The sequence below is a fragment of the Hyperoodon ampullatus genome (genome assembly GCF_949752795.1).
Source record: "Hyperoodon ampullatus genome assembly, chromosome: 3".
Taxonomy (NCBI): domain Eukaryota; kingdom Metazoa; phylum Chordata; class Mammalia; order Artiodactyla; family Ziphiidae; genus Hyperoodon; species Hyperoodon ampullatus.
The window spans coordinates 81,573,690-81,599,636 of NC_136916.1; the positions used below are offsets into that span (position 1 = coordinate 81,573,690).

A 25,947-nucleotide genomic window follows, 5' to 3' on the forward strand; every position below is an offset into this window, starting at 1 on the left:
GGAATCTGATTCTATCTCCGGGTAGACAGAGTCAGAATTGAGTTGATTTCTTGGACACCAGAACTGCTTGTTGGTGTGGGGAAGGCTCCACATGCACACATTGGAACTGGGTCCGGGAACTCAAAGAGTTCCTGCTTTTCTTATTCCAGTACTACCTCAGGATAATAAAATAGTTGAAATAAGGAACATTCTCTTAATAGAAGTAATAAATGAAGAAGGAATGCTAGAATTTGAATGTTACCACTATCAAGGCCATGATCAAAAATGGCTGTCAACACCATAGAAAGAGAGGGCCAGACACCATGTGTCTTATAATGGAAAAGTACACATCACCACCTAGAAGTGTTTTATGGCCAAAATAAATAAAGAAAGAAAGAAAGAAAGAAAGAAAGAAAGAAAGAAAGAAAGAAAGAAAGAAAATAACCTGAATCTGCTCAATCCTCTAGCTCTAACAACAAACTTACAAGAAATGCTAGTAGGAGACAGAAGAACATGTTAAAAAGAATCACCCAGATTGTATAAAACTGCAGGAGAAATGATCCAGTTTCTTTATCTGGTAGGAAGAAAGAGAGAAAAACCTCTAGATTTAAAAGATACTTAAGAGACAAGGCAACTAACTGCAAAGCATAGAGCTTTGGGGATCTGATTAAACATTTTTATCTGAGACAACTGCAGAAATTTGAACACTGAGTAGTATTTGTTGATATTAAGAAACTGTTATTAATTCTTAAGGCATGACAATGATATTGTGATTATGCTTTTAAAGAGGTCTTATCTTTTAGAAATAAATACTAAATAGTTGCCCCCCAAATGATACATCTGAAAATTTCTGAAGCAATATATCTGAGATAATCAAGGAGAGAGGAGACTGGGTAGAGGTACATACAGATGAAACAAGAAAGGTCATGTGTTGATAATGATTGGGCTATGGGCACACAGGTTCAGTTAACTATTTTGGGGGGTTTTTTTTGGCCACTCTGCACGTGGGATCTTAGTTCCCCGACCAGGGACTGAATCCGGCCCCCTGCATTGGAAGCCTGGAGTCTTAACCACTGGACCACCAGGGAAGTACCTCAACTATCCTTTCTACTTTTAGATATGACTCAAATTTCCCATAATAAAAAAAAAAAATCAGTTATTCTATAAAATCTCAATTGTGGGGTCAGACACAATCAGTAGATATTATGCTCAAATCTTATCACTCACTTACCAAGAGATATGACTTTGGACAAGATACTTCATTCTGCTGAGCCTCAGTTTCCTATGCTGTAAAATGGTCATGACTAAGATACAATGAAGAATATAAGGGCAACGCTGAGCTCAGGGCCCAGCATATGGTGGGCACTCTCCCAGTGGAGCTGCCTACCACCCACAGCTTTCTAAGTCCTCACCACTGCAGACGGTAAGCTGTGGAGACTAATCTTCCAACCTGACTTCAAAAGTTTAATGCTCATGGACTATTTGCTTGGTCATCTCCAACAGGAGTGAAATGATTCCATAAAAGAACATGCTTTGTCTTTGGTGTGATGAATAACAATCTCCACTTTCTCCCTTCATCACCTCTCACACACACACACACACACAGGGCTAGGCGGTCCCTCTTGGGCTGGCCTCCGTGATTCATAGGAAGTCAACACCACCTGCCCAGCTGTAAACACTACCAAGTTCCGAAACTGTTTCTCCCAGACATCCAGAGAGCCAGTTCAGACAGCACCTTCCTTTCTGAGTCTGGGTGAGAGGCTTTGTCATGTTATTTCCTTTCCTGGATAATGCATCACATCAGGGAACAGCATTTGACACCTATGAGACACAGAGTTTACACAAGTCCTTGCTTTGAGAACAGGCAAGGCTCTAACAGCAGCCACAGTTGGGAAGATAGTCTGCCTTTCTGCAAGGCACTGAGTCATTACTCATGCTTGTAAAATATTCCTGAGCACATCTGGTCAGTATTTCCCTACTCCACATATACAACTGTGGGTGCAGGTTCCTATTAGTCTGGTGTTTCATTCTGCCCTATCTTTCAAGCTCTTGCTTTTCATGACAGTTGCTGATAGAGTTTGCTGGGAACACTTTCCTTGGAGAAAGAACCCCCGGGGCTCAAATCTCCACGTGGTCTCTTATTGGGCGTGTTACTCAATCTGTGTCCTGATTTCCTCCCATAAAATGCAGACAGTGAAATTTAAAAGATTATTTTGGGAATCACACCAGATAATATACTAAAGAGCTTCACCAGTCTCTGGCACACAGAAAGTGCACATAAATGTTTGCCGATGTTATCACTACTCTTACAGACTGGGACTGGGACTGATTCCTCCGTGGATCCCCAGCACCTTGACTGACGCATGGTAAGTTCTCAACCAACGTTTGTTAAATCAATGAGTGTGTGAATAAAATGTAGACAGTTGAATTAAACATGTCTCTACTTGTGAAAAAGCAGTCAAATTATTTTAAGTATCTCAAAAATTACAGTACTATTATCTTAGACACACGCATTATATTAATACATATAAGCATATTGTTATTATTCCCTGGGAATGTAAGAAAATCCAATTAAATTCCATGCAGATGGCTTGGAACTTTTGTAACAAAGCCTCCAGAAAAATACACATCTCTCCAGGTTCGTACAGAACGTGCTTTGGAGCAGCAGCACCATGGAGACCATTTGGAGATATGCCAGATTGGACCCAGTGAGACTCAAAAGAAGTAGACATAATTGTCCAGGTGAGAAGGGCTGAGAGTCGCTGGGGCAGCGAATGTAGAGGGAACTGGGAGCCAGACAAAAGGGATCTTCAGGAGTCATGACCAGTAAGAGGAGGTCGCTTTTAAATGCAGGGGTTGGGAGGGAAAGAACATGGTAAGTCGATGACAAAGCAAACTTGGGAGGAAATTAAGGAGTTGAATTTTGGCCTTAAGCTGAGCCTGACACCCAAGTAGATGTCATTTAACAAGCCAGAAACAGGTTGCACACAGATGTTCACAGCAGCATTACTCATAATAGCCAAGAAGTAGAAGCAATCCAAATGTCTATCAAGGAATGAACGGTTAAACCAAATGTGGTCTATGCATACAAAGGGACATGATTCAGCCTTTAAAAAGGAAATTCTGACACCTGCTATAACATGGATGAACCTCGAGGAAATCATCCTAAGTGAAATGTCAGTCACGAAGAGACAAATATCACATGATTCCACTTATATGAGGTAACTAGAATAGTCAAACCCATAAAGACAGAAAGTATCAATAGTAGGGTAGTTGCCAGAGGCTGGGAGTTGTTTAATGGATACGGAGTTTCAGTTTTGCAAGATCAAAGAGTTTCAGAGATCTGTTGGACGACAATGTGAGTATACTTAATACTACTGAACAGCACATTTAAAAATGGTTATTATGGTAAATTTTATGTTATGACTTTCTTTTACCACAATTAAAACTTTTAATTAAAAAAAAAAGCTAGAAATATGGAGCTGGAGTCCTGATCTGGAGGAACTCACTTGCCCAGCTTTCCAACTTTATTCCTAATTGATTCCTAGATTGAACACTTGGTCACTCACACCAGGTTTCTGCCCTCTGAACCCTCTCTCTACTCCCGCCAGGTAGTCCAGTAAAAAATAGTCATTTGTCTACAGGCCACCAACAAGATCTCAGTAAAGTGAGGCCTGAAGACCTCATTTTATTGTACTTTGCTTTATTGCACTTTGCAGATGTTTCATTTTTTACAAATTCAAGGTGGCAACCCTGCATCAAGCAAGCCTATCGGAGCCATTTTTCCAATAGCATTTGCTCACTTCATGTCTCTGTCATGTTTGGATAATTCTTGCGATATTTCAAACCCTTCACCAGCAAAAAGATTATGCCTTGCTGAAGACTCAGATGATGGCTAGCATTCTTCAGCACTAAAATATTTTTTATTAAGGTATATACAGTTTTTTTAAACATAATGCTATTGCACACTTAATAGACCACAGTATAGCGTAAACATAACTTTCATATGCGTTGGGAAACCAAAAAATTCTTGTAGCTCATGTTATCACGATATTTGCCTTATTGCAGTGGCCTGGAATGGAACCCGCAATATCTCTGAGGTCTGCCTGTACAGGGAAGAGTGTTCAGCTACTTGGACATCATGTCCCCCACGGTGGCTAAAGGAGGGCTCCACCGCTCTCTGACCCATCCTGTAACTAACTTCTCCTGCTAACGCAGTTCATTTCCATAGATGTTCTATTCTTGAAGTTCTTCAGAACCCCACTGGGCTGAACAATTGTGGAGGCTGATTATTTTCCCAGGATGAAAGGCCCTGGGAATGACCTTCTTGTAACTTGATCTGTATTTGTTCTTTTTCTTTCACCTGTGTTCATCCCTGATCCATGAAATCTTTCTTATCCTACCTTCTCACCAGTTTTGTCCCAGCTGTGGCCTAGTAGGTTCTAAAGTCACTCCCTGACTTACACGGAAAAGCAAGTCAGCTGAGCCGAGCCTGGGAGTGAAAACAACTCAAGTCCAAGTTGCATAACAGGGATGAATGTACACCAATTAAATGCTGCTAGGTCTCCAATGTAAACAAAACAGTCTGGTGAGTGTGTTTCTCTCACTCTACTACAGGGAGATTGTGAAAACAAGTCACTGGGGTTTTTGGGTGGGAAGAAAGCTTTATCTGACGAGAGTTTTAAAAACTCCCACTGGGAAGCCAGGCCCTGAGCAGCCTGCATCCATCAGACCTCTCCTGGCCTGGAAACTAATCACCATTTCATACTTTACTGCTAAAATAACCCACAGCTCTCGGTATTTTGTATACAAAACAAAGAGAGCGAGAAAGACAGAAAGAATTTGGTAGTTGGGTTAAGCCATTTTTAATACTTAGCATAGCACAGTTGGGGTCCTATATTACCCTGGTGGGGCACCATAGTGTCTAAGGACAGGGGAGGGGAGCATATGGTGGGAAAGATATGGGGTAATGGAGACCAGGATTATAATCCAGGCCTTGCCACCTGCTAGCTGTATGACCCTGGACAAGCTGCTTAACCTCCCTCGGCCTCAGTCTCCTCATCTATACACTGAGAATAACAACCCCTATCTCTCTGGGCTCTAGTAGTTGGAAGCAAGGGCAACCACATGTAAGGCTCCCATTTCCTGTCTGTCATACAACAGAGACTCCATCAATGAGAGTTAGTGTATTGTGTTACTATGGTCATTATTCAAACCCATGGGTGCTTAACACACTTGTCTAAATAAGCAGACAGCTGTTGAATTTTCTTGGTGACAACAAGGGATCCTAAAATTAAACACTTGCTCATGGCTAGTAACAAGGCGGTATTTAAAAAGAATAAAATTAAAGCACCAGTGTGGGAGACATTTTGTCCTTTATACTGCCTGATGGCTTTTGAATCTTGTCTTTAGCCCCTGAATCACAGGCATTAATGTTTAACTTAAGCCAATACAGTTGATCTGACTCGATCAAGACAAGGTTCTTTCCCCGTGATGGAAATGTACAGACTGAGCCCAGGGCAGGTGAAATGACTTAGATCTAAGAATAGACACCACTGGGTTTCCAAAGGTTCTGAGTGTCCATACACAATTTTAGAATCTATTAGATCCTTGCTGTGTTAATGAGGCCCCTTGCTGGGAATCCAAATTCCCTTTGTAAACTCCATTAACAACCCACAAGGCAGGTGGGCAGCTGTGAATGTGCTTATGGTAATAATGTCTTGCCCAGAAAAGGGAAGCAGTGGGAAATCACATCCATTTGCATCACATGCTTAGAACATTAGAGAGAAAGGGGGAAAAGCATGTCGCCTTGGAGAGAGATTAGGATGAGTTCAACTCCCAAGCCCCCTTCTACCTCAGATGATTCTTTTTATTGAAGTATACTTGATTCACAATATCATGTTAGTTTCTAGTGCACAGCACAGTGATTCGGTTATACACATATACATTCTTTTGCAGATTCTTTTCCCTTATAGGTTATTACAAAATATTGAGTATAGTTCCCTGTGCTAGACAGTAGGCCCTTGTTGGTTGTCTATTTTATATAGAGTAGTGTGTATATGTTAATCGCAACCTCCTACCTTATCCCTCCCCTCCCTTTTCCCCTTTCGTAACCAGTTTGTTTTCTATTGTGAGTCTTTTTCTGTTTTGTAAATACATTCATTTGTATTTAAAAAAATTTTTTTTTGGATTCGGCACTCTCACATGATTTTTTTGGGCCCCTCACAACTTTCTGCCTATTTGTTTGTTTTGCTTTTAATTGCCTCAAGAGAATTTTTCTTAGTAACAACACATGGAAAGTTTTGACTTTGAGAGTTCAGACTCTATTAATGATCCAAGTGCATTTTTAAAATGTTTTTGCTTTTAGAGCAAAAAAAAAAAAAAGGTCTTGATTTTCCTATCTGTGCATCAGTTCAAATCAGCACAAAAAATTTGCTGAATATTACCCAAAACACCCGCGGTTAGGCTGAAAGTAGGGATGGAAAATTTCAGCCGCCAAGGAACTTTTTAGGGGGGTGGGGTGGAGGGGGCAGCAGCACAGGAGGACGAGGGCTGAGAGGGTGTCTCCAGTGCCACTGGAACACATTCTGACTTCTTACCCACAGTTGCCTAAGCGATGCTCCAATGCTTCCTGTTGTGGGTACAGTGTCGCCCCAGGGAGCAGAGCAAGTTGAGGGCTGAGCAGTGAGCAGCATTCCAGTCCCCAAATGCCACCTGTCACACCATACAGTGTATCACCTCGACTATCTTGGTTTATCTCACCCCAAGTCTCCTGTCATCAGGGTCTGCTCAACATAAGGACTTTCAGTGGTTTTAACTTTTTTGGGGTCATGAACCTCTTTGAGAATCCAGTGAAAGCTTCCCCACAAGAGTGTACACACATCTCCATTACAACCTGAAAAGGTTGTGGACCCCTCCCCCTAAAGCATATCCAAAAACCTTTAGCTTCAAGTAGCCCAGTTAAGAAGCCCTCAATTTCTCTTGACATTCTCCAGGCAGATTCACGAAGCCCAGCGCTCAAGACTACACCTAAGTTTCTATGAGTGTCTCAAATAGATAATCAACAAGGACCTATGTATAGCACAGGAAACTCTGCTCAATACTCTGTAATAACCTAAATGGGAAAATACTTTGAAAAAGAAGAGATACATGTAAATGTATAACTGAATTACTCTGCTGTACAACTAAAACTAACACAACACTGTTAATAAACTATACTCGAATATAAAATAAAATTTTTTTAAATTAAAAAGCAATAAAAGAAAGTTTTTATGAGTTTCCATGAGCCACCTAATGCTTTAGTATCTTCAGAGTTTATCTGTATGTGGGCAAAAATAAACACATGCATGCACACACGCCACACATACACCACACATACACAGCTTGGCAAAAATGAAATGGGAAAGCCGAGCTGGGGTTGGAACATATTCATTTAGCTTATTCATTCCTGACACTGAAGCCGTTAGAGGGAGTAAAGGTAGCTTTGGCGAGCGCAACCACGTAAAGAAGCCAGGGTTGGTTATGTTTTTTCCATTCAATAAACAGCACCACTGAATAAGTTTCACATGCTCACCACTCTCCTGCCCACATAAGAAATTTGTTACTAAACACTTACTGTTCCTGCACAAAGCCTATTTATTTTTAAATACTTTGACTTGTTTTTTTGGGGTGGGTAGGTGGGTAGGAAGAAAGTGGAGGAGGCATTACTTTTGGCCTCTGGGTCCCTATCCTTCATCTTAAAAGTCTATGAAATAAAGAAATGAAGAAATGAACCAGAACTTTCGACCTAATCCTTTTATTGGCTATATAGGGCCATGAGTTGATTAGTCCTTTAGAATACCTTGATATTATGAACAAGCTAGTGTTTTGACCATTGGACACCTGCCTTACATGCGGACAGAAACACTCATCCTTGTTGGAAGGTGCCTGGTCAAAGCTCAAGAGGAAAGCAATCCAGTCCAACTCTGACATGACATGACTGGACATTTAAGCCTCATTAGGCAGGATCCTAATCCACAACATTTGAACTGCAAATGCTGGAAAGGATAACTTATGTGCTCAAGGGGATTCTAAGGGGAATGCTAATTGGGATGCAAGCTTCAGGCATAGCTGGATCCAGGGAGCCCTCTTGCCCTCTCTTTCCCCTTGGTCTGCTTTCCTTTGCTGTCTTCATTCCTAGATCAAGTTTATTGCATGTGAAAACAAAGATGGTCACTGGAATCTGTGGGCATTCAGAGGTGTTAGAGCTAGCAGTCCTAGAAGAGAAGGGGATCTCTCTCTCCCTGCCCCAGCCCTCCAGTCCATTTTTCAAACCTCATGGCGGACTCTGGTTGTCTCACTCCTTGGGCCATTCATTGCAGACCACAGCCTTCCTCTGTGTCATGATTGGCCATGCCTGGACCACATGATCATCTCTGCAGCCCACAAGAACCACCTGGGATGGGAAGAGGCAGTTTCCCAATGAAAACAATGAGGTTCTGGACAGACAAAAACAAATATCCACAAAAAAGACTGTTATGTGAGGCATTTTAACAGTAAAGAATTCTCTAGCAATGAAGAACTCACTTCCCATGGAAGAGGAAGGACATTCACCTATGGTAATCCCTAATCTAACAATAGCAAGTCACAATCCTCTACAGAAACCAAGCCCTTCATGGTGTCTGCTCTCACAGAAAGCTTCTTGTGGGCGAAAGGAAAAAAGGAAGTGAAGCCAATACTATTGTAAGAAAGGAGAAATAAACAGTCTAGAAACAACTGAAGAAAAAAAGGTTGCATGCTATTCAGGAAAATACCTCAAAATCTTTCATTTAAGCATAATACTTGCATTACAGTTGAAAAGAAAAATAGAATGGGTGTGCTTTCACTAGTCAGGTGCAGTAAAGGGCTGGTAGTAAAGAAGTAATGAACAGTAGACTTAGAGGAGCTTACGGAAGGAAAATTCCCTCACGTGTATCTTCACCTTCCCCACGAATCTTCTCTAGGTCAGCCTGGGCCTCTGGTCTTTCTTCCTGTCACACATTATGATGTTGTGTTCTAAAACCCCTGAGCAAAGATGCTCTCTCACACGCAGCAAATATCCACAGGCCTCAATCAGCTCCAAATGGTATCAGTTTCTGCATTCCCATGCTCCCTTCAGGGAACCCTCAGGAGGATTCTTCTTCCTCTGCGCACCCCCCCCATGCTTAGCTGGGAGAAATGGTTTCCTTTCTTTTCCATTCTGCAGTTCCGATTTTTATGAGGCAGGAGCACAGCCTCAGTCAGGACAGCACACTGGGAGGCCGGCTCAGCAGTGGTCCTCCACTCATTTCTGCCACTGTGTCCTGAGTCTGGGAAAGAGCCCTACCCCCTTCCCCAAGCAAATGCGTATCATTCAGAATCACAGCAGATAACACTGCTTATGCTGGTTGTGGCATTCATGATGTGCAACTGCTCTCCTTCCCTCCTTTTTTCCTTTCTTATTTAATTTATTTGCTACTCAAAAGGCGAATGCCATCTGAAATTGATGGTCTGGAGCAAAGAACTGCAAAGAGCAAGGCACTGATGTGCTCAAGCTGGCTTCTGTGATCATTGAGCCACGGAGGGTTTAGGAGACAATTGCAAGGAGAAGGCAGTTCACTCCACTTGAAAAATATGCATTTCCAGTCTCTCTTAAAAATCAGAAGATCTGGCAAGACTGACTTTGAGTTCCCACAGGGCAACAATGGCTGAGGACAAGGCAAGGCCCTTTGGTTTCCCAGCCTCTACAAAGCCTGCTTTCCGCATTTGCTAGCTGAGCCCTGGCAGGACTTAGGACTGCTACCCTGAGCAGATGTGGGAGAGGGCTGAAAGGCTCACAGCCCGGCCCAAAGCCTCTTTTCATCACGCCCTTCATTTATCTTCTGGAAAAAGCCACAGCAAAGCCAACAGGCTGGTTTCCAGCTCCCACTGAATCTATCCAAACTAACCTGAGCTTTAGTAAATGTGGATGAGGCTAGAGTCACAAAAATCTCTATCACCTAAATGTCCAATGAACTCATTCCAGATTTTCTAGATTGACAAAATAGTATGTAGTCATCTAAAATGATGTTTACTGTTTATGATACACAAAAAGGTTTATCATTGATAAAAAGCAGGTTTACCTAGAGTATGGTCTTAACTAGGTGAAAGTAAATACAAACAAAAAAGGCTGGAATGAAATATACCTAAACATTGACAATAATTTTCTACAGGTATCTGCTTACAAATTATTTGTTTTCTTATTGTTTTTGTTTTTCCCAATTTTACTAAAACAAAATACATTCTTTCAAAAACTGAACTAATATTAAGAAGCAAATTAAGAAGCAATGTGCTGGAACCCAGAAAGCCAATAAATATATCCCACTGGGGCAATGGCCATACTGTGGGGTGCCTCCAACTTAGTACAAACCAGATCGCCTGCTGCTTGGGACAGCTCTAGCACTTTCTGTACTTTGAGATGAGCCGCAGGAAGGGGTGTGCAGGCAAATAAGAGCCCTGCTGATCTAATTCAGGATGGAAGAGGTTGCTCTTCTTAGATCTACTGGACGGATTGCATCACAGGCTGAAAATCAAGATCCAACCACTCTTGTCAAAAGACCTGCCCGTGTATTTAAAGAAGTCAATCGCTTATTCCTGCCTCCGTTTCTACATTTGGAAATGGAGATGATACGACCACAAAGATGAAAAGGACAGCGTTTACTGACCTCCACCACAACGTGATACCTAATGTCCAGGCAAAGCCTCGCTTGGTAGATTCCAGGCTCATTTTACTGATAAGGAAACAGGCTCAGGTCAACTGAAAACATGTCCGAAATCCTGGTGTGCAGGTCTGTGGAGGAGCTAGGATTTGAATCTCAAAACTGTCAGACTCCAGAGCCCAAGCTCAGAGTCTCGCCCAAGGTCACCGAGGCAGTGAGCACAGCAGTGATTTCATGAATCAAGGGCCATGAATTATGAGCGGCTGAAAATGAATAAGAAACATCCACCAGCCTGGGCAATATGGAAGTGCCAGATAAGAGCCACACACGTCTCCTAGCAAGTTGCTAAAACACACTGAAAATGGCATGTGACCAGCCGCTGGGGAGAGGGACTGGAACCCAGACAAAACAAATTGACATTTTACAGCCTCATTTATTTACAAAAAAAAAAAAAAAAGAAGAAGAAGAAATTAACGAGGGAAACTTCAATATCAATGAAGTTGCAAGAATATAATGAGCTGTGTTTGCTCCCACGAGGGATGGCTTTTTAATTATTTTTTCAGATGAACTGCAGTCACAGTGTATTTGATCCATACCCGACCCATACTCTTTGGAGAGTTAAAACACATTTTTCCCCAATGTCAAGTTAAAATAAAAACTCATCAGAAACAAAATAACTCTGGGCTCCCAGGGCTCTGAAGAGAAATTTAGTTCTGTTTGGTTGCTGCCTGGTATTAGTGACCTTTGTGCTAAGCAAACATTTGGCAGATGAAATCTGAGAATAATTCTCTTTGCATCATTGACCGGAATGTGGAGGTCTCCACTGGGTTTCAACAGAAGTGATAAACAAAGAAAAGTGTGACACATTCATGTCTAATATATGTGCCTCCCGACTTGGAGGAATTGCTCTGTGTATTTGGGTACCCTGCGAGGATTCCATTCTGGGGAAGGCAGAAGCCCTCCTCAAAGATCCCCTTCTTCTAGTTGGGCCCTGCTCTACCTACAGCCTCCTCTCTGTCTCCATATATTCCCGTGTGTGTGTATGCACCTGTGTGTTGGTATCACATGTATATCTGTCTGCCAAACACTCACACGACTCAACACAATCTGCTTTCACCTTGATCTCATTCTGCATTTTTAAAACATCATCATCCACATGTAATAAAACTGCACAGAACTATACACACACAGAAACACATAAATGAGTGCACATACAATGGATAAAACCTGAATAAACCCCATGAATTGTACCCATGTTCATCGCCTGTTTTTGTTTGTTTGTTTGTTTTTTGGTTTTTATTTGTTTATTTATTTATTTTTGGCTGCATTGGGTCTTTGTTGCTTCACACAGGCTTTCTCTAGTTAGGGCTAGCGGGGGCTACTCTTTGTTGTGGTGCACGGGCTTCTCACTGTGGTGGCTTCTCCTATTGCAGAGAGTGGGCTGTAGGCACGTGGGCTTCAGTAGTTGTGGCTCGTGGGCTCTAGAGCACAGGCTCAGTAGCTGTGGCGCATGGGCTTAGTTGCTCCACGGCATGTGGGATCTTCCTGGACCAGGGCTCGAACCCATGTCCCCTGCATTGGCAGGCGGACTCTTAACCACTGTGCCACCAGGGAAGCCCCATTGCCCGGTTCTGATACTGTACTACAGTGATGTAAGATGTTACCATTGGGGGAAAATGGATGAGGGGTACAGGGAGCTTCCCTGTATTTTGCAACAACTTGTGATTCTATAATTGTGCCAAAATAAAACATTTTAAAAAATGACATCCTCAAATAATTCCTTGAGTACTTGGAAAAAACAAACAAACATGACAATGAAGTTCCTTATTGAAAAGTTAGGACAAAAGAGGCAGGAGTCTCATCTTGTTTGGTACTGGTCCTCTTGGTACCTTTTATGGGCTGAATCATGTCCCCCCCAAAATTCATATATATAAGCCCTAACCCCCAGTACCTCAGCATGTGACTTATTTGGAAATAGGGCCTTAAAGAGGTAGTTGAGGTTAAATAAGATCATAGGGGTGGACCCTAATCCAATCTGACTGGTGTCCTCATAAGAGGAGGAAATTAGGACACACAAAGAGACCCCAGCGACACGTGGACACAGAAGGAAGACCATGTGAAGACACATGAGGAGAAGGCACCATCTGCAAGCCAAGGAAAGAGGCCGCAGAGGAAGCCAACTCTGATACCTTGATCTTGGACTTCCAGCCTCCATAACTGTGAGAAAATAAATTTCCATTGTTTAAGTCACTCAGTCTGTGGTGTTATGTTACGGCAGCCCTAGCAAAGCAATACAGTACCCAAATCCGGCATGCCCCATTCACCTGTTTTTGTCCCCTAGTAACAAGCCCTCCAGCCTTAGCATCCCTCGTAAAGAGGGAAACGGTGGCTGAGTTGGCAGGAAACTGCAACAAGTAAGGAACGGAGGTCCCAGCACAGAAGAGTCAAATTTTAGGTGACCTTCCCTGCCCATGAGAGGCTGGTGCTCAGCTAGCTGTGGAGTTACCAAACGTGGAAAAGGGATCACAGTTTCTCAAAGTGGACCCAGAGGGCAGAACCAGAGACAGCGTGTGGAAAGTTGTAAGAAGACAGATTTCCAACACAACATAAGGGCAACTTCCTAATGGCTATCATGATTCCACATGACAGGAACAGCGAAGTGAGGGTATGTTGTCCACAGTTCTGGTGAGAGGTGAGCAGAACACGGAATCCACCAGCTCTGATCTGTGCTGATCTCTACTTAAAGCACCATGAAACAGGGGCACAACCTCCTTCCAGAACCCTGACGTGAACTGTTAGCCCAGCCCCCCCTTCTTTCTCCTCCCAACTCTCTATTCTGCCTTCACACCTGTTCTCCATTCCCATCGCACCTCTCCCCTTGGATTTGAGACACACGGCTCTCCTCTCACCTTCCTGACTCCTCTGATATCTATTTCCCAAAGAATTCAGGCTGTCTTGCAGAATGCCCCTACTTGCACCTGACCCCCTGGAGCATCCACCAGCCCTCTGCACCCAGCCCCACCCACCCCAGCCTTGTCACAGATCCCAGATGTACCTGGAAAAATCATCACTCTCATACCCAGGGCTCAGCCCCATTCATTACCTTAGACAAGTTACTTAACCTTTCAGAAGCACAGATCACCTGTCTGCTTCGCTTATAACAGTAAAATTGAAAAAACAAACCCATGTCCAATGATAGAGGGCATTAAATATTACAGTATAGATCCACAAGGGAATATTCATATGCAGAAAGAATATCATCGAAGAATATTTAGTAACATGGGGAAATGTTCATGAAATATTAAGAGAGGAATACAGTAGCAAAACGTTATTTATTATAAACACAATTTTTGTGTGTGTAGAAAAGCATACCGATGCAGAAAAAAGGATTTTATATAACCATAAAGCTAAGGGTAATTATTCTTAGGTGATTCTTTTTCTATACTTCCAAAGTTGTCAACAGTGAACATGTAATACTTTTTAACTAGAAATAAAGTTATTTTTTTAAAAAAATCCTTACCACTCTCATTTGGAGCTTTTTCCTCCACAAAGGAAAAAAAAAAAAAAAAGACAAAACAAGGCACCAACCAATTGCCATAGCATCTAATGAAAGGACCCAGCGAGTCCATTACATTAGCCTACTTACTCTTGCCTACAATACAACCGGCTGTGCTTTGAACTTAGAGAAACAGGGCAGCTAAGAAAACTGAGCTCATGGAAGGTCACAACATGGGTTAACAGCACGAGTAATTCCCAGAGGGTTGATTGGTGGACCCCACTCACGCCACCATATCAAACGGTTCCCACTGCCACTCTGCTCCATCAGTCTCTCTGGGAAGAAGGAACGCCACGTGCCACCCACGGGTCACCGTCCAGCCACGCTGTGAGGCTTGGCTCCACATTGTGTGGTCCTGAAAAGCCTGCCAGCAGAACCGCGTCCCCATTCATTGGGTTTTGTCCCCTGGTAATGAGCTCCCCTGGCTCCCTCCCCAGGCTGGGCAGGAATGGCCGAGAACAGTGCCAGCAGGAGAAGCCCCTTGTGAATGACCATTAAGGAATCCAGGAGTTTGGCAGTGACTCAGCCACAAGAGGCTGAAGCAAATAGTCACTTGGGTGGAAATATCAGCTTGATTTAATATGGGATGCTTCCCTTTCCCCCAGCTGTAGGGGGTCTAGGACATGGCCATAGTTGTGCCGAAGGCACCCAGCTGGTGACCCAGGGGCATGGCTTGTCACCAGTGGCCTGTGGCCAGGGCGCTGCATGGTTATCATCCCCTTCCCTGCTTACACCCACAGGAAAGGAGCAGCTGTGAACAACCTGTGCTTCACACGTGCAAGATTTTAGAAACCTTTCAATCTCCAGTTTATACTCACATGTCAGGCATATGATCAGATGGCTAGCTATGGGCCTCTCTCTCTTTTTGTTTGTTTGTTTATGCAGTACGCGGGCCTCTCACTGTTGTGGCCTCTCCTGTTACCGAGCATAGGCTCCGGACGCGCAGGCTCAGCGGTCATGGCTCACGGGCCCAGCCGCTCTGTAGCATGTGGGATCCTCCCGGACTGGGGCACGAACCCACATCCCCTGCATCGGCAGGCGGACTCTCAACCACTGCGCCACCAGGGAAGCCCTGGGCCTCTCTCTCTTACCAGCTCTGCAAGAGCTGGAACCAAGGGGCACACATGCTACTCCACCCCAATGGATACCATCAACACCCACAGTCCCAGCACCAGTCCCTTCAGACTGTCTTTCTCTTGCAGGGAGTTAAGAGGCCATAAGTCATACCAATCCCATTCAGCAGGCTCCCCCAGATACTTCCCGAAGCCAAATTAAGTGGCTTCAGAAACTAGCTCCCTATTAGAGGAGATAAATGCTAAAACAGTCTCATGATCACAAACACTTTTTATGACCTGTACAATAAATGACTGAACCAGTTATGCTCTGCATATGCATGGTCTTTTTAAATTATTCCTGGAGAATTCAAACCATGCATGGAATAAAAGGCCCCCTACCGAGGCCAATCTGTGCAGAAAGCTTGCTCTCTGTTGCTCCCTGTAAGCACAGACCCAGGAAACAAGTTCAGAAGCACTCAGGAAGGCCATCTCCACAGTCCTGTACTGTCATGCTTTGGAATTTGGCCAGATGCCACCAAGATGCCCACACACCACACAAAAAGACACCCCCAACCCTGTGAATGTTGAACTATCATAAAGAAAAAGGATGCCCAATTAGAAATTTGGTTGAGACTTTCCTCCTACCAAAGACTCACTGTAAATCCCAGAAACAAGGTCTCAGAAAGAGAGAAGGGCCTGTGCCTGGTATGGTCAGCCCTGTGGCCCAAGCCTCCACCTCCCACAAAACCAAAATGAGTCCACATCCTAAAGCTTTGTACCGACAGACCAGGCCCCATCCAGTGCCAGGAAATAGCACAGCCTAATTCATCAGGGCGGCCTTCTGGAAGAGGGCTCTGAGCCTGATGCTCCAGGCAGGGGCCCCCAAGCAGAGGTGATTTACCACTGGTGTGACTTCAGGAGGCATTCTGGGGAAACATTTTTCTACTTGATTTCCTCATCAGAGACAAGAACTCAGCTTTTCACTCCCCATTTCCTTCCATGTGCCCTGATTTATCTACTTGCTGTTACTGCTACCAAAAAATATCTATCCTAGGGTCCTAGGGTGATATCGGTCAGGTCAGAGACCAATGGGCCAGATGGACCTGCGGAGACTGTTTTGGCTACATGCTGTGGCCCATGTGGCCCATGTCCTGGTCTGCAACAGACTCACGAGGAGGGGCTTTCACTGAAGCCTTAAAAGCATCAAAATGTAAATGATTTCCTTAGACCCCTCTCCCCACTGTGTCCACCTTCACATACAATTATGGAAACCCCTAACCACAGGGAGAAGCGACTAGCCATCTTCGGCCTGAGCAATCTTCTCCTCTTCTTTGTGTTCCATAGGTAGGTCCACAGGTGCTCCATCCCTTGGATGGGGAGATACATATTCTCCACCTTTCTTTCCTAGAGCCTGTTCACAGAGGGCTATTTATTCAACAAAGTCATCTATGCCACAGTTGGGACAGAAAGTCACAGAGGAAAATTAGCATTCAGGTGTGTAGCTGTTCTGAACCCTCCTGTCTCAGAAAGCTTGGGCAGCGTACGGTGGAAACTTGGCAGATAGGAAGCTTTTTGACAAACTCTTATCAAATTCTATTTTAACCTAAACTTCATATTATAATTAACTTTATACTCCAAGGCACACAGTTTGGGGAAGCACAAAGTTTCCGTGGGTGGATATAATTTTTTCAGAGCATAGCACCCAGTGACTGGGGTCATGTCATACAATCCAACAGCTTGTGGGAGGCAAAATTAAACTTGGTAAACAAGAAATGGAGATGCTCGGCAGGCCAGCCCTCACCCTACAAACGACCACGCAGCAGTGCCTAGAAGCAGTGACTGAGGAGCCACGTTTGCTGTAAATGTAATTCACCACTTGGATGTTTCTTAACCCAACACCTGCAAATGGCTTCCATCCTTCCAGTACAAAATAGCAGAAATCATTACAGCACAAAACATTTTTTCAAAGTTCACATGTACCTTATTTCTTCCCAAATATGCAGTTCCAGTGCATACCCCGTTACAGAAAAAAAAAAAATTATGAAAAGTTACCAACTTTGAATAATACCAAATGCCGGGCATGCAACCCCCTTTCTCTTTGAGCTTCAATAGGACAAGGACCAGGAGATCATTTTGATGATTAAAAACAGGGTTTCCAATGTGTAGATCCCCAAGTATTCCCCGGTGGCTAATGCCAAATAGCCCAAAGTCCAAACACACACAAAAAGGCAGATAAATAAACATAAAACTTCCCCTGACCATGGCTTCCCACTCAAGGTTTATTGAGGCTCTAGCACAGCAGAGGTCAAATTCCACAGCACATTGGAATCACCTGGGGAACTTTTTAAAAACTACATGCCCAGGATGCACCCCAGACCAACTACCCCGTAATTTCTGGAGGTGCAACGACATCAGCATTTTCCAAAACACCCGAGATGTGTAGCCAAGTCTGAGAACTAGTGCTCCGGGAAAATTAAAACTTCAGGGGCCCACGTTTCCTTCTGCTGTTAACATGCCCTGGTTACTGACACAGAATCAACCAAAAGGGAACAGCGCCCCTGGCTCTGGGGCAGCTCCTTACCTATGTAGAGCGAGGAGTCCTTCCTCCGCACGTGGTCGTCGATGTAGGAGACGCCCAGGGGCTGCACGGGGGTAGCACCGATGCCCAGGAGCACCTGGGCCCCAATAAGCAGCAAGTACATCATGTTGGTGGCGGTCCGGCTGCGGCAGATGAGGTCCGGGTCGGGCCCCTGGTCCCCGCCCGAGCCGTTGGCGGCACAGACATCGCGGCCCTCGGCACCCCAGCGGATCTCGCCCGCCTCGTACTTGTACTGGTGGGTCAGGAACTCGGGCAGCGCCGACAGCAGCGCGCCCAGGGCCATGACGATGCCTCCGCAGCCGATGAGGCGTGGCCTGTGCCCGCGCGCCCCGAAGTAGCTCACAAAGAGGATGAGCGCCAGGTTCCCGATCTCGAAGCTGCTGGCGATCACACCCACGTCGGCGCTCTGGAGGTTGAACCTCCGCTCCAGGGTGGTAAGGACGCTCACCTGTGGGGTGCAAATTGCAATCTCAACGCCAGTGCTGATGGAAACCACCCGGGAGGCCCCCTTCCCATCGCGCAGCGCACCTGCCCATCCCGGATCCTCCCGCCTCGCAGTTTTTTGTTTTGTTTTGTTTTGTTTTTACCAGCTGTGCCAAGTGATTTAAACCTTAAGAGTCCAAAAACCGTTTACTTAGTATGATGACCCTAATTTAATGGTTAAAGAATTCACTTCCATCGGGGAAGAAGTTTTCCTTGGCATCTGTTTCCATTCTGAAAGATTCTGCCTCACTGCATAAGAACAACCTCCGCATCCCCACGGCCGCCACCATTTAAGGCTCATGAGCCCTGTGAAAGTCCTGAAGTCCACAGCTTTCACAGGCTCTCTCCCAACTACAGCTTATTTATGAAGTCCATGCTGGAGGATATAGGGTCCATGGGCTTTTTACCAGGAGGTTATTAGCAAAGCATATTGAATAAAATAAAAACACAAGGAAACAAAAACCTGGGAGGGGAGCAAAATGGACAAGCTAGATTAGCTCATTAGGATAATCATTAGCTCTTCGCTTCCTTCTGGAAATTCCCAAACAGTGGACATTTCCCTAGAGGTAAAGACATCCCTGAATCCCTGACTGTTCTGTGCACTCTAGCCCCACCGAGGTCCCTCAGGTGGTAGAGTTTGATGACTTTCCCCACTTTTGCATCCTTGCCTGCCCTTCATCTGTTTAACAATTATCTACTGAACATCTGCTGTTGGCTTCACAATGCCCTAGACACAAAAGACAGAAACAGGAGGAAGGGATGACACCTGGCCTCAAAGATGCCACCTAGCAGAAAGGTAGACATGTATATTGGTTACATGTTACATTCATGATGCAAAATCACAGTAGGAGGGTCAAGAGGAGATGCATCATTTTAAGGCTCCTTGAGGTGGAGAGAAAATGCAAACGGCCTCCCTGTCCTGCTGTCTGCAGGTTCCACGCAGGGTATTATCAGCAAGACAGGAGTCCCTGTCGTAGGAGTCCTAGTTCAGCAGGGAAGAAAACTCCAGGCCAAAGGAACAGGGCGAGCAAAAGTTGGGTGGCATGATTTCATAATGAATGGAACGCACGTAGTGAAAAGATAGGTTGGCAACAGACTATAAGAAGCTACAGAGGCCACCCTAAAGGAATCAGACAATCCCCTGCAGTGTGGTGGAGAGAATGCAGAGCCTGGAGGGAGGAGCAACTGGTTTGAATCCCACACCTATTATTTCCTTAATTAGCTCTGTGACTTTGGTCAAGTTACTTAACCTCTTCAAGCCCCGATTTCCGTGAAATAGGAATAATAATGCCTACCTGGCAAGATGGATGCAAAGATTAGACATAACGTATGAAAAGTCTGTTAGCACAGAGCAGCCTTTCCGTACATGGCCAGAGAGCATCGAGAGAGGTGGGGAGGCTGAGGGGTGCAGAACCAAAGCTCTGGGGTCAGAAAGCCTGGGGCCATCGTGACTGTGTGACCTTGGGCAAGTCACCCCATGCTTTCACTGTCCCATCTGTAAAATGGGTATGAGTACTACCTCTTAGAGCTGGTGCCAGGCATAAACACATATATGTATAAATGCTAGGTAAAGGCTATCCACAACGATGATCACCATTTATCCTCGGGTATGGGGAACAGCAAAGGCTCTAAAAACATGAGAGTGACTCAGGTATGGTCAGAGTGTGGAGAATGGATGGAGTGGAAGAATGCAGGAGCGAATGCCAGCAGAGAAAAAGGCTGGACTATTATTGAGAGAAGGGAGAAGAAAAGGTCAGTACTGTGGCAATGGAAATGAACAGGAAAATCTGAGAAGCGTCATAGAGGCAGCATTACATCTTTGGGGAGATTTGGCTGCCTCTGCTGAGTGACTGGGCATGTGCTGCTAAGGAAAGTAAGGAAGAAGAGTCAGTGGATCTAGCCTTCCTCCAAATGTATAAATATGGGCACTGGTGTCAGCATCCCTGCATCCACAGCCTCTCTGCAATGTCCACATACAAGCACACACACACACACCTGTGCTGATTAGCATGCCTCTATTCTATTTACCTTTATTATAAAAAAAGACACTAGCCCAGTAACTCCTGTAGCCTCATTTCAACCCCACACATTTAAACAGACTCCTTTAACCCAGGGGTTTTCAATGCTACCTTCAGTTTGGATGCACTTGGGAAAGCATTAAAAATTTCAGATGCCTGGTCCCTCTGTGAGTTTCTAAGCCAGGGCAACCTGGGTGCTGGGATGTTGTTAAAGCCCACCCAGGTGATTCTATGTGGGTTAGCACAGCACTAACACAACAACACAAATGACTGCAGCCTTTCCGTCAGCACTGGGCCTGGGGGTGAGCTCTGCAGGGCAGTACTCAACACTGGTGCAGGTCCCTGTTCATGACCAAGGATGGGACGTCTGTGTTGCCCTCAATCGCCGGCATTCCGATTCTGATTCCTGTTTCCATTGTGCTTCTAACCAAGTCAAGGCCAGCTCACAACTCATGCAGCCCTAGTTAATTATTCTTCAAGCACCAAGTACTGGCCATTGTCGAGAAAAGAAGTTTAGCGAGTCCTGGTCTCATTAAAATGGCTTTCAAACGCTCCCAGAGATCCTTCTGAAAGGTCTGGGCAAGTGAAAACAAAGGTTTCATTTAGTCCCTTCTTTCCTTCGTAACACAAACAAGCTTGATGGAATAGATGCTCTTACAGAGGCTTATAACAGGTAACGCCGTGTGGAAGAACAAAGGCAGACAGCCTGACTGCCTGAGAGGTGGGGGCGGGTGGCTGGGGGGTTCACTCAGGCCTTGATGACGGGACTTGAGAGATGCCTAAAAGAAGCCAGATGCAGAAGTGGACGCATGTGGGCAGGGTCCCCTGGGTTCACCAGAGTCACCTCGAGCAGGCTGGCAGGTCTGCAGCCTGGTGACCTCCACCTCGGGAGTAAAAGGGCAAGGCCAGTGGGAGGAAGGGTGGGCAGAAATGGAGCAGAAGGCGTATTTCACTTCTGTCACAAGGCTTCATGACATCCGTACTGGGCAGATCTGAAACATGACAACCGCTCCGTTCTAGGAGGTGTGCCCTGTCATAAAATATCACACAGGTGTGGACATTTATGATGACATAAGGATGGAGAGGAGAGAGGCAGCTGTGGGCAAAACAAAAGGAATCCGCTCTTCTAGAGAGAGCAGGGGCCTGTGCCTGCCGCTCTTGTCCTGAATCAAACCTGCTCTTTGCAGAGCGACCCACAAGGGTCACAGGAGTAGTACGGTCCTTACCTCCTTGACCCCGTGGCCTCTTGAAAGCCTCAGGGACACCTCTCTGGATCCAGAGTTAAGCTTCACAAACATTCTGAAAAGATGCTTTGTGGATCAATTAGGTCGGAGGCTAATGTCTTCACTCACTGAAAACACAATTTGGAGAAGCTGGACTAATTAAATAGGCATGAGGCCATAAACCCACTTGTGGCTTTTACATGGCAATGAACAATCCAGCAATGAGGAAGATGCCTGCTAACAGCAACGGCTGTCTGTACTTAACGGGTAACAGGACTGATGGAAATGTCTTGATAATTAGACACGAAGGAGTCACAACTCCAGGAGGAAAAGAAAAGAGGAACTGTCCTCACCTTGCACCAAGCAGATATAAAGTTATTATTAAAAGAATGCAATATTTATCAGGTTACTGCTACCACGATTCAAAAACAAAACAAAACAAAAAAACCTGCCTGCATTTCAGAATCTCCTGAAGCACTTGTTAAAAATATAGATTCCCAAACCCTGAGATGAGGCCCAGGAGTCCAAGGTTTTATAAAACCCCCCAGGGGTCTCTGGTGCCCAGAGGTGGGGAGGGGTGAACACCACTGACATTTCAGGTGTCCACATACAGACTCACCATCAATCGAGAGCTATGGTTCTCAACCTTCACTGGCGGCAAAATCACCTGGAGGGTATCGGACTGCTGGACCCCCAACCTCAGAGTCTCTGATTCAGTGCATCTGGGATGCGTCTGGGAATTCACATTTCTAACAAGCTCCCACACGTGATGTGGATGCATGTGGATGCTGATCTGGGGACCAGACTTTGAGAACCACTGCACCACTGGGTTCTCCATCCTCAACAAACCTGTCTCCCCTCAAGATTAAAGAGCTTTTTTTTTTTTTTTAAGTTAGATGCCAATTAAAAGCACTCCCTCATTTCCAATTCACGTCCAGTCTCTTCTCCTCCTATGGGAAAGCTGGGTGGCATCTGGGGGAGGCTCACCTCTTAGGGAGTCTGAGGTGCACACTCCAGTCACCTGCCGAGATGGGGGCCCAGCCCAAAAGGGAGACCTGTGGACATGCTGGCAGAAATGCTGTGAGACAGGAGGCACCCAGAGACCACGACCAGGGACAGATGGGCCCTTCTTCACCTCTGAAAGGGCCGAGGTTATCAGGGACTCACAGAAGAAGCAGCCAAGCTCTTGGAGCAGCAGCTGAAGCTCAGAATTGCCCTCGTGAGCCCTCCCACAGTCTATTTTCTTATTCTGGCTCAGGGGGTGGGGACTGGACTAGAATCACCTGGAAAAATACACCAGCACCGCCCACCCCATGCCCAGCCCACCACCACCAGGACTGTGATATCATGTGTGAGAGCTGGGCCCAGGCATGAGTATTTTCCAAGCTCCCAGGTGATTCTAATACACAGGCAGGCAGAGGTGTGTATGTGTGCAGAGACTCCTGGTATAGCCCCTGCACAGGGGCTGAGTGTGGAGGGGTAGTTACAACATTGCACCCTGGTCCTATCCACGTGGCGCTGGAGCACCGGAGCCTCAAGTTCAAATCTGGCTTTGAGAGTGCTTGGCCATGTCAATCTTTCTGAGCTGTTTCTGCACCTGTGCGGTGAGGATAACAATACATGCATCATGAGGTCATGATTCAGCAGCTGGCGCACAGTAGGTGCACTTAAAAGAGCCGCCCTCATCCCTGGTGTGCATGCTCTGTGTGACTTCCAATTCGATGCCACACAGAGCCTGCTTGGCGGGAGGTGCAAGGAATATAACTACAGCTGAGAGAGAATCTCTGCCCTGTGGGGGTTCACATCCTGGGGAGAGCAGAAAGAAAGGGTCCTAACATCACAGCCTACTATGCAGGGTCATGCAGTAAAGTGGCAGGGGGCTCAAGGGAATGAGAACACACCTTTGGCTGCATGTGGAGGAAGATCGATCTGGGATGCACCAAGGATGAACCAGATCTTAATAGATGGGCAGTGGGGGTGGGACTATAACATTTCTTTTTTAAACATTTTATATTGGAATATAGTCGATTAATAACGTTGTGACAGTTTCAGGTGCACAGCAAAGTGACTCAGCCATACACAAACATGTATCCATTCTCCCCCAAAACTGCCCTCCCATCTAGGCTGCCACATAACATTGAGCAGAGTTCCCTGTGCTATACAGTAGGTCCTTGTTGGTTATCCTCTTTAAATACAGCAGTGTGTACATGTCAATCCCAAACCCCCTAACTATCCCTTCCCTCCACCCTTCCCCACCCCACCCTTCCGGGTAACCATAAGTTGGTTCTCTAAGTCTGTGAGTCTGTTTCTGTTTCGTAAATAAGTTCATTTGTATCACTTCTTTTTAGGTTCCACATATAAGTGATATCATACGATATTTTTTTCTCTGTCTGACTTCACTCAGTATGACAATCTCTAGATCCATCCATGTTGCTGCAAATGGCATTATTTCATTCTTTTTTATGGCTGAGTGATATTCCATTGCGTGTATGTACCACATCTTCTTTATCCATTCCTCTGTTGATGGACATTTAGGTTGCTTCCATGTCTTGGTTATTGTAAACAGTGCTTCAGTGAACATTGGGGTGCATGTATGCTTTCAGACCATGTTTTTCTCCGGATATATTGCCAGGAGTGGGACTGCTGGGTCGTATGGTAGTTCTGTTTTTAGTTTTTTAAGGAACCTCCATACTGTTCTCCATAGTGGCTGTATCAATTCACATTCCCACCAACAGTGCAGGAGGGTTCCCTTTTCTCCACACCCTCTCCAGCAATTATTGTTTGTGGATTTTTTGATGATGGCCATTCTGACCAGTGGGAGGTGGGAGGCACGGCAAAGGGAAAATTCAGACCATCCCTGGGGAAAGGGAGGAAGACCTTTTTGGCCTCAGAGCGCCATGAGGAGATAAAACGGCCTTGAAGATTAATTAGGTTGAGGGTTGACTTGGAGGTCCCTGGGGAGCCACCCTTCAGCAACACTATCCTGGCAGGTGTGGTGCAGTGTGGAGGGAGGAGAAACTGCCCAGGCAACTATTTCAGCAGAGCTGGTGAGAAACGAGGCTTCCGTAGGGGCATGCTGGCAGAACCACAGAGAAGGGTGCCTGTGTGTGATGCCTCAGATGTAAAGAGCAGCAGAGCCACGGCTGATGGGAGGCCTGGGTCAAGGAAGCTGGAGCTGAAAAGGACCCTGGGGAGCCTGCCGTGCCTCAATCCACAGCCCTTGTGAGGGCTGAGGGAGCTGAGAGGCTGGGGAGAGCCCATGAGTGCAGAGAACATGCATCTAAAAGCCCCTCTGCTAGGAGAGGCACAGGACACCACAGCCCAGCAGGTTGCCCCCTGGGGAACGTGGAGGAAGCTGTACCTTCAAACAACTCGCCCAGCAGCGGGGCCCAGTGCTGTTGGGAACAGATGCAGAAACAGTGTGGATGTCGACCTCACATTAAACTGTAGTTAAAGAAAGGCCCAGGGCTTCCCTGGTGGTGCAGTGGTTGAGAGTCCGCCTGCCGATGCAGGGGACGCGGGTTCGTACCCCGGTCCGGGAAGATCCCACATGCCGTGGAGCGGCTGGGCCCGTGAGCCATGGCCGCTGAGCCTGCGTGTCCGGAGCCTGTGGTCCGCAACAGGAGAGGCCACAATAGTGAGAGGCCTGGGTACCGCAAAAAAAAAAAAAAAACAACACACACACAAAAAGAAAGGCCCAGAGGTCCCCTTATTGGGGCTCCTGAATAGGCATCAGCACACTTCTTCCGTGAAGAGCCAGACAGTAAATATTTTCAGCTTCTGGGCCACTTGGTCTCTGCAGCAACTCCAACTCTGTCATCCTAACACAAAAGCAGCATCTGTAAGCAATATGTAAATGATGGCCACGGCTGTGTTCCAAGAAAACTTTATTAACAAAAATAAGCCATGAGACTTCCCTGGTAGTCCGGTGGTTAAGACTCCGCCTTCCAGTGCAGGGGGTGCAGGTTCAATCCCTGGTCAGGTTCGATCCCTGGTCAAGGAGCTAAGATCCCACATGTCTCGTGGCTAAAAAACCAACACATAAGACAGAAACAATATTGTAACAAAATTCAAGAAAGACTTTTAAAATGGTCCACATCAAAAAAAAATCTTTAAAAAATAAAAATAAAAATAAATAAGCCATGGCTGGATTTGGCCGCAGGCCACAGATTGCCAAACTCCTGCTCGCTTCTCCGTCAATCCAGTTCGGGAAATTGCCTTATTCCTGAGTCTGGCAATAACAACGCTGGCCATTTATAACAAGTTTGCAAAGCACTCCTGTTGCTGCCATGGAAAAGCCATTCCGGGCACAACTTCAATGCAAGTTTGTTTTCTAATCC

The 25,947-nt window shown here is 45.6% G+C and overlaps 1 protein-coding gene across 2 annotated transcripts in view; it reads right to left on the minus strand.

Annotated features, from left to right (window-relative positions):
- Window positions 1-25,947, minus strand: part of SLCO3A1 (solute carrier organic anion transporter family member 3A1) — a gene marked incomplete at its 3' end in the record, with an annotated part of 319,841 nt that overhangs the window by 236,812 nt on the left and 57,082 nt on the right. For both annotated transcript variants that reach the window (XM_079701025.1, XM_079701024.1), the window contains exon 2: window positions 17,866-18,331. In XM_079701025.1, coding sequence (XP_079557151.1) covers window positions 17,866-18,331 — 466 coding nt within the window. The remainder of the gene's footprint in view (window positions 1-17,865; window positions 18,332-25,947) is intronic.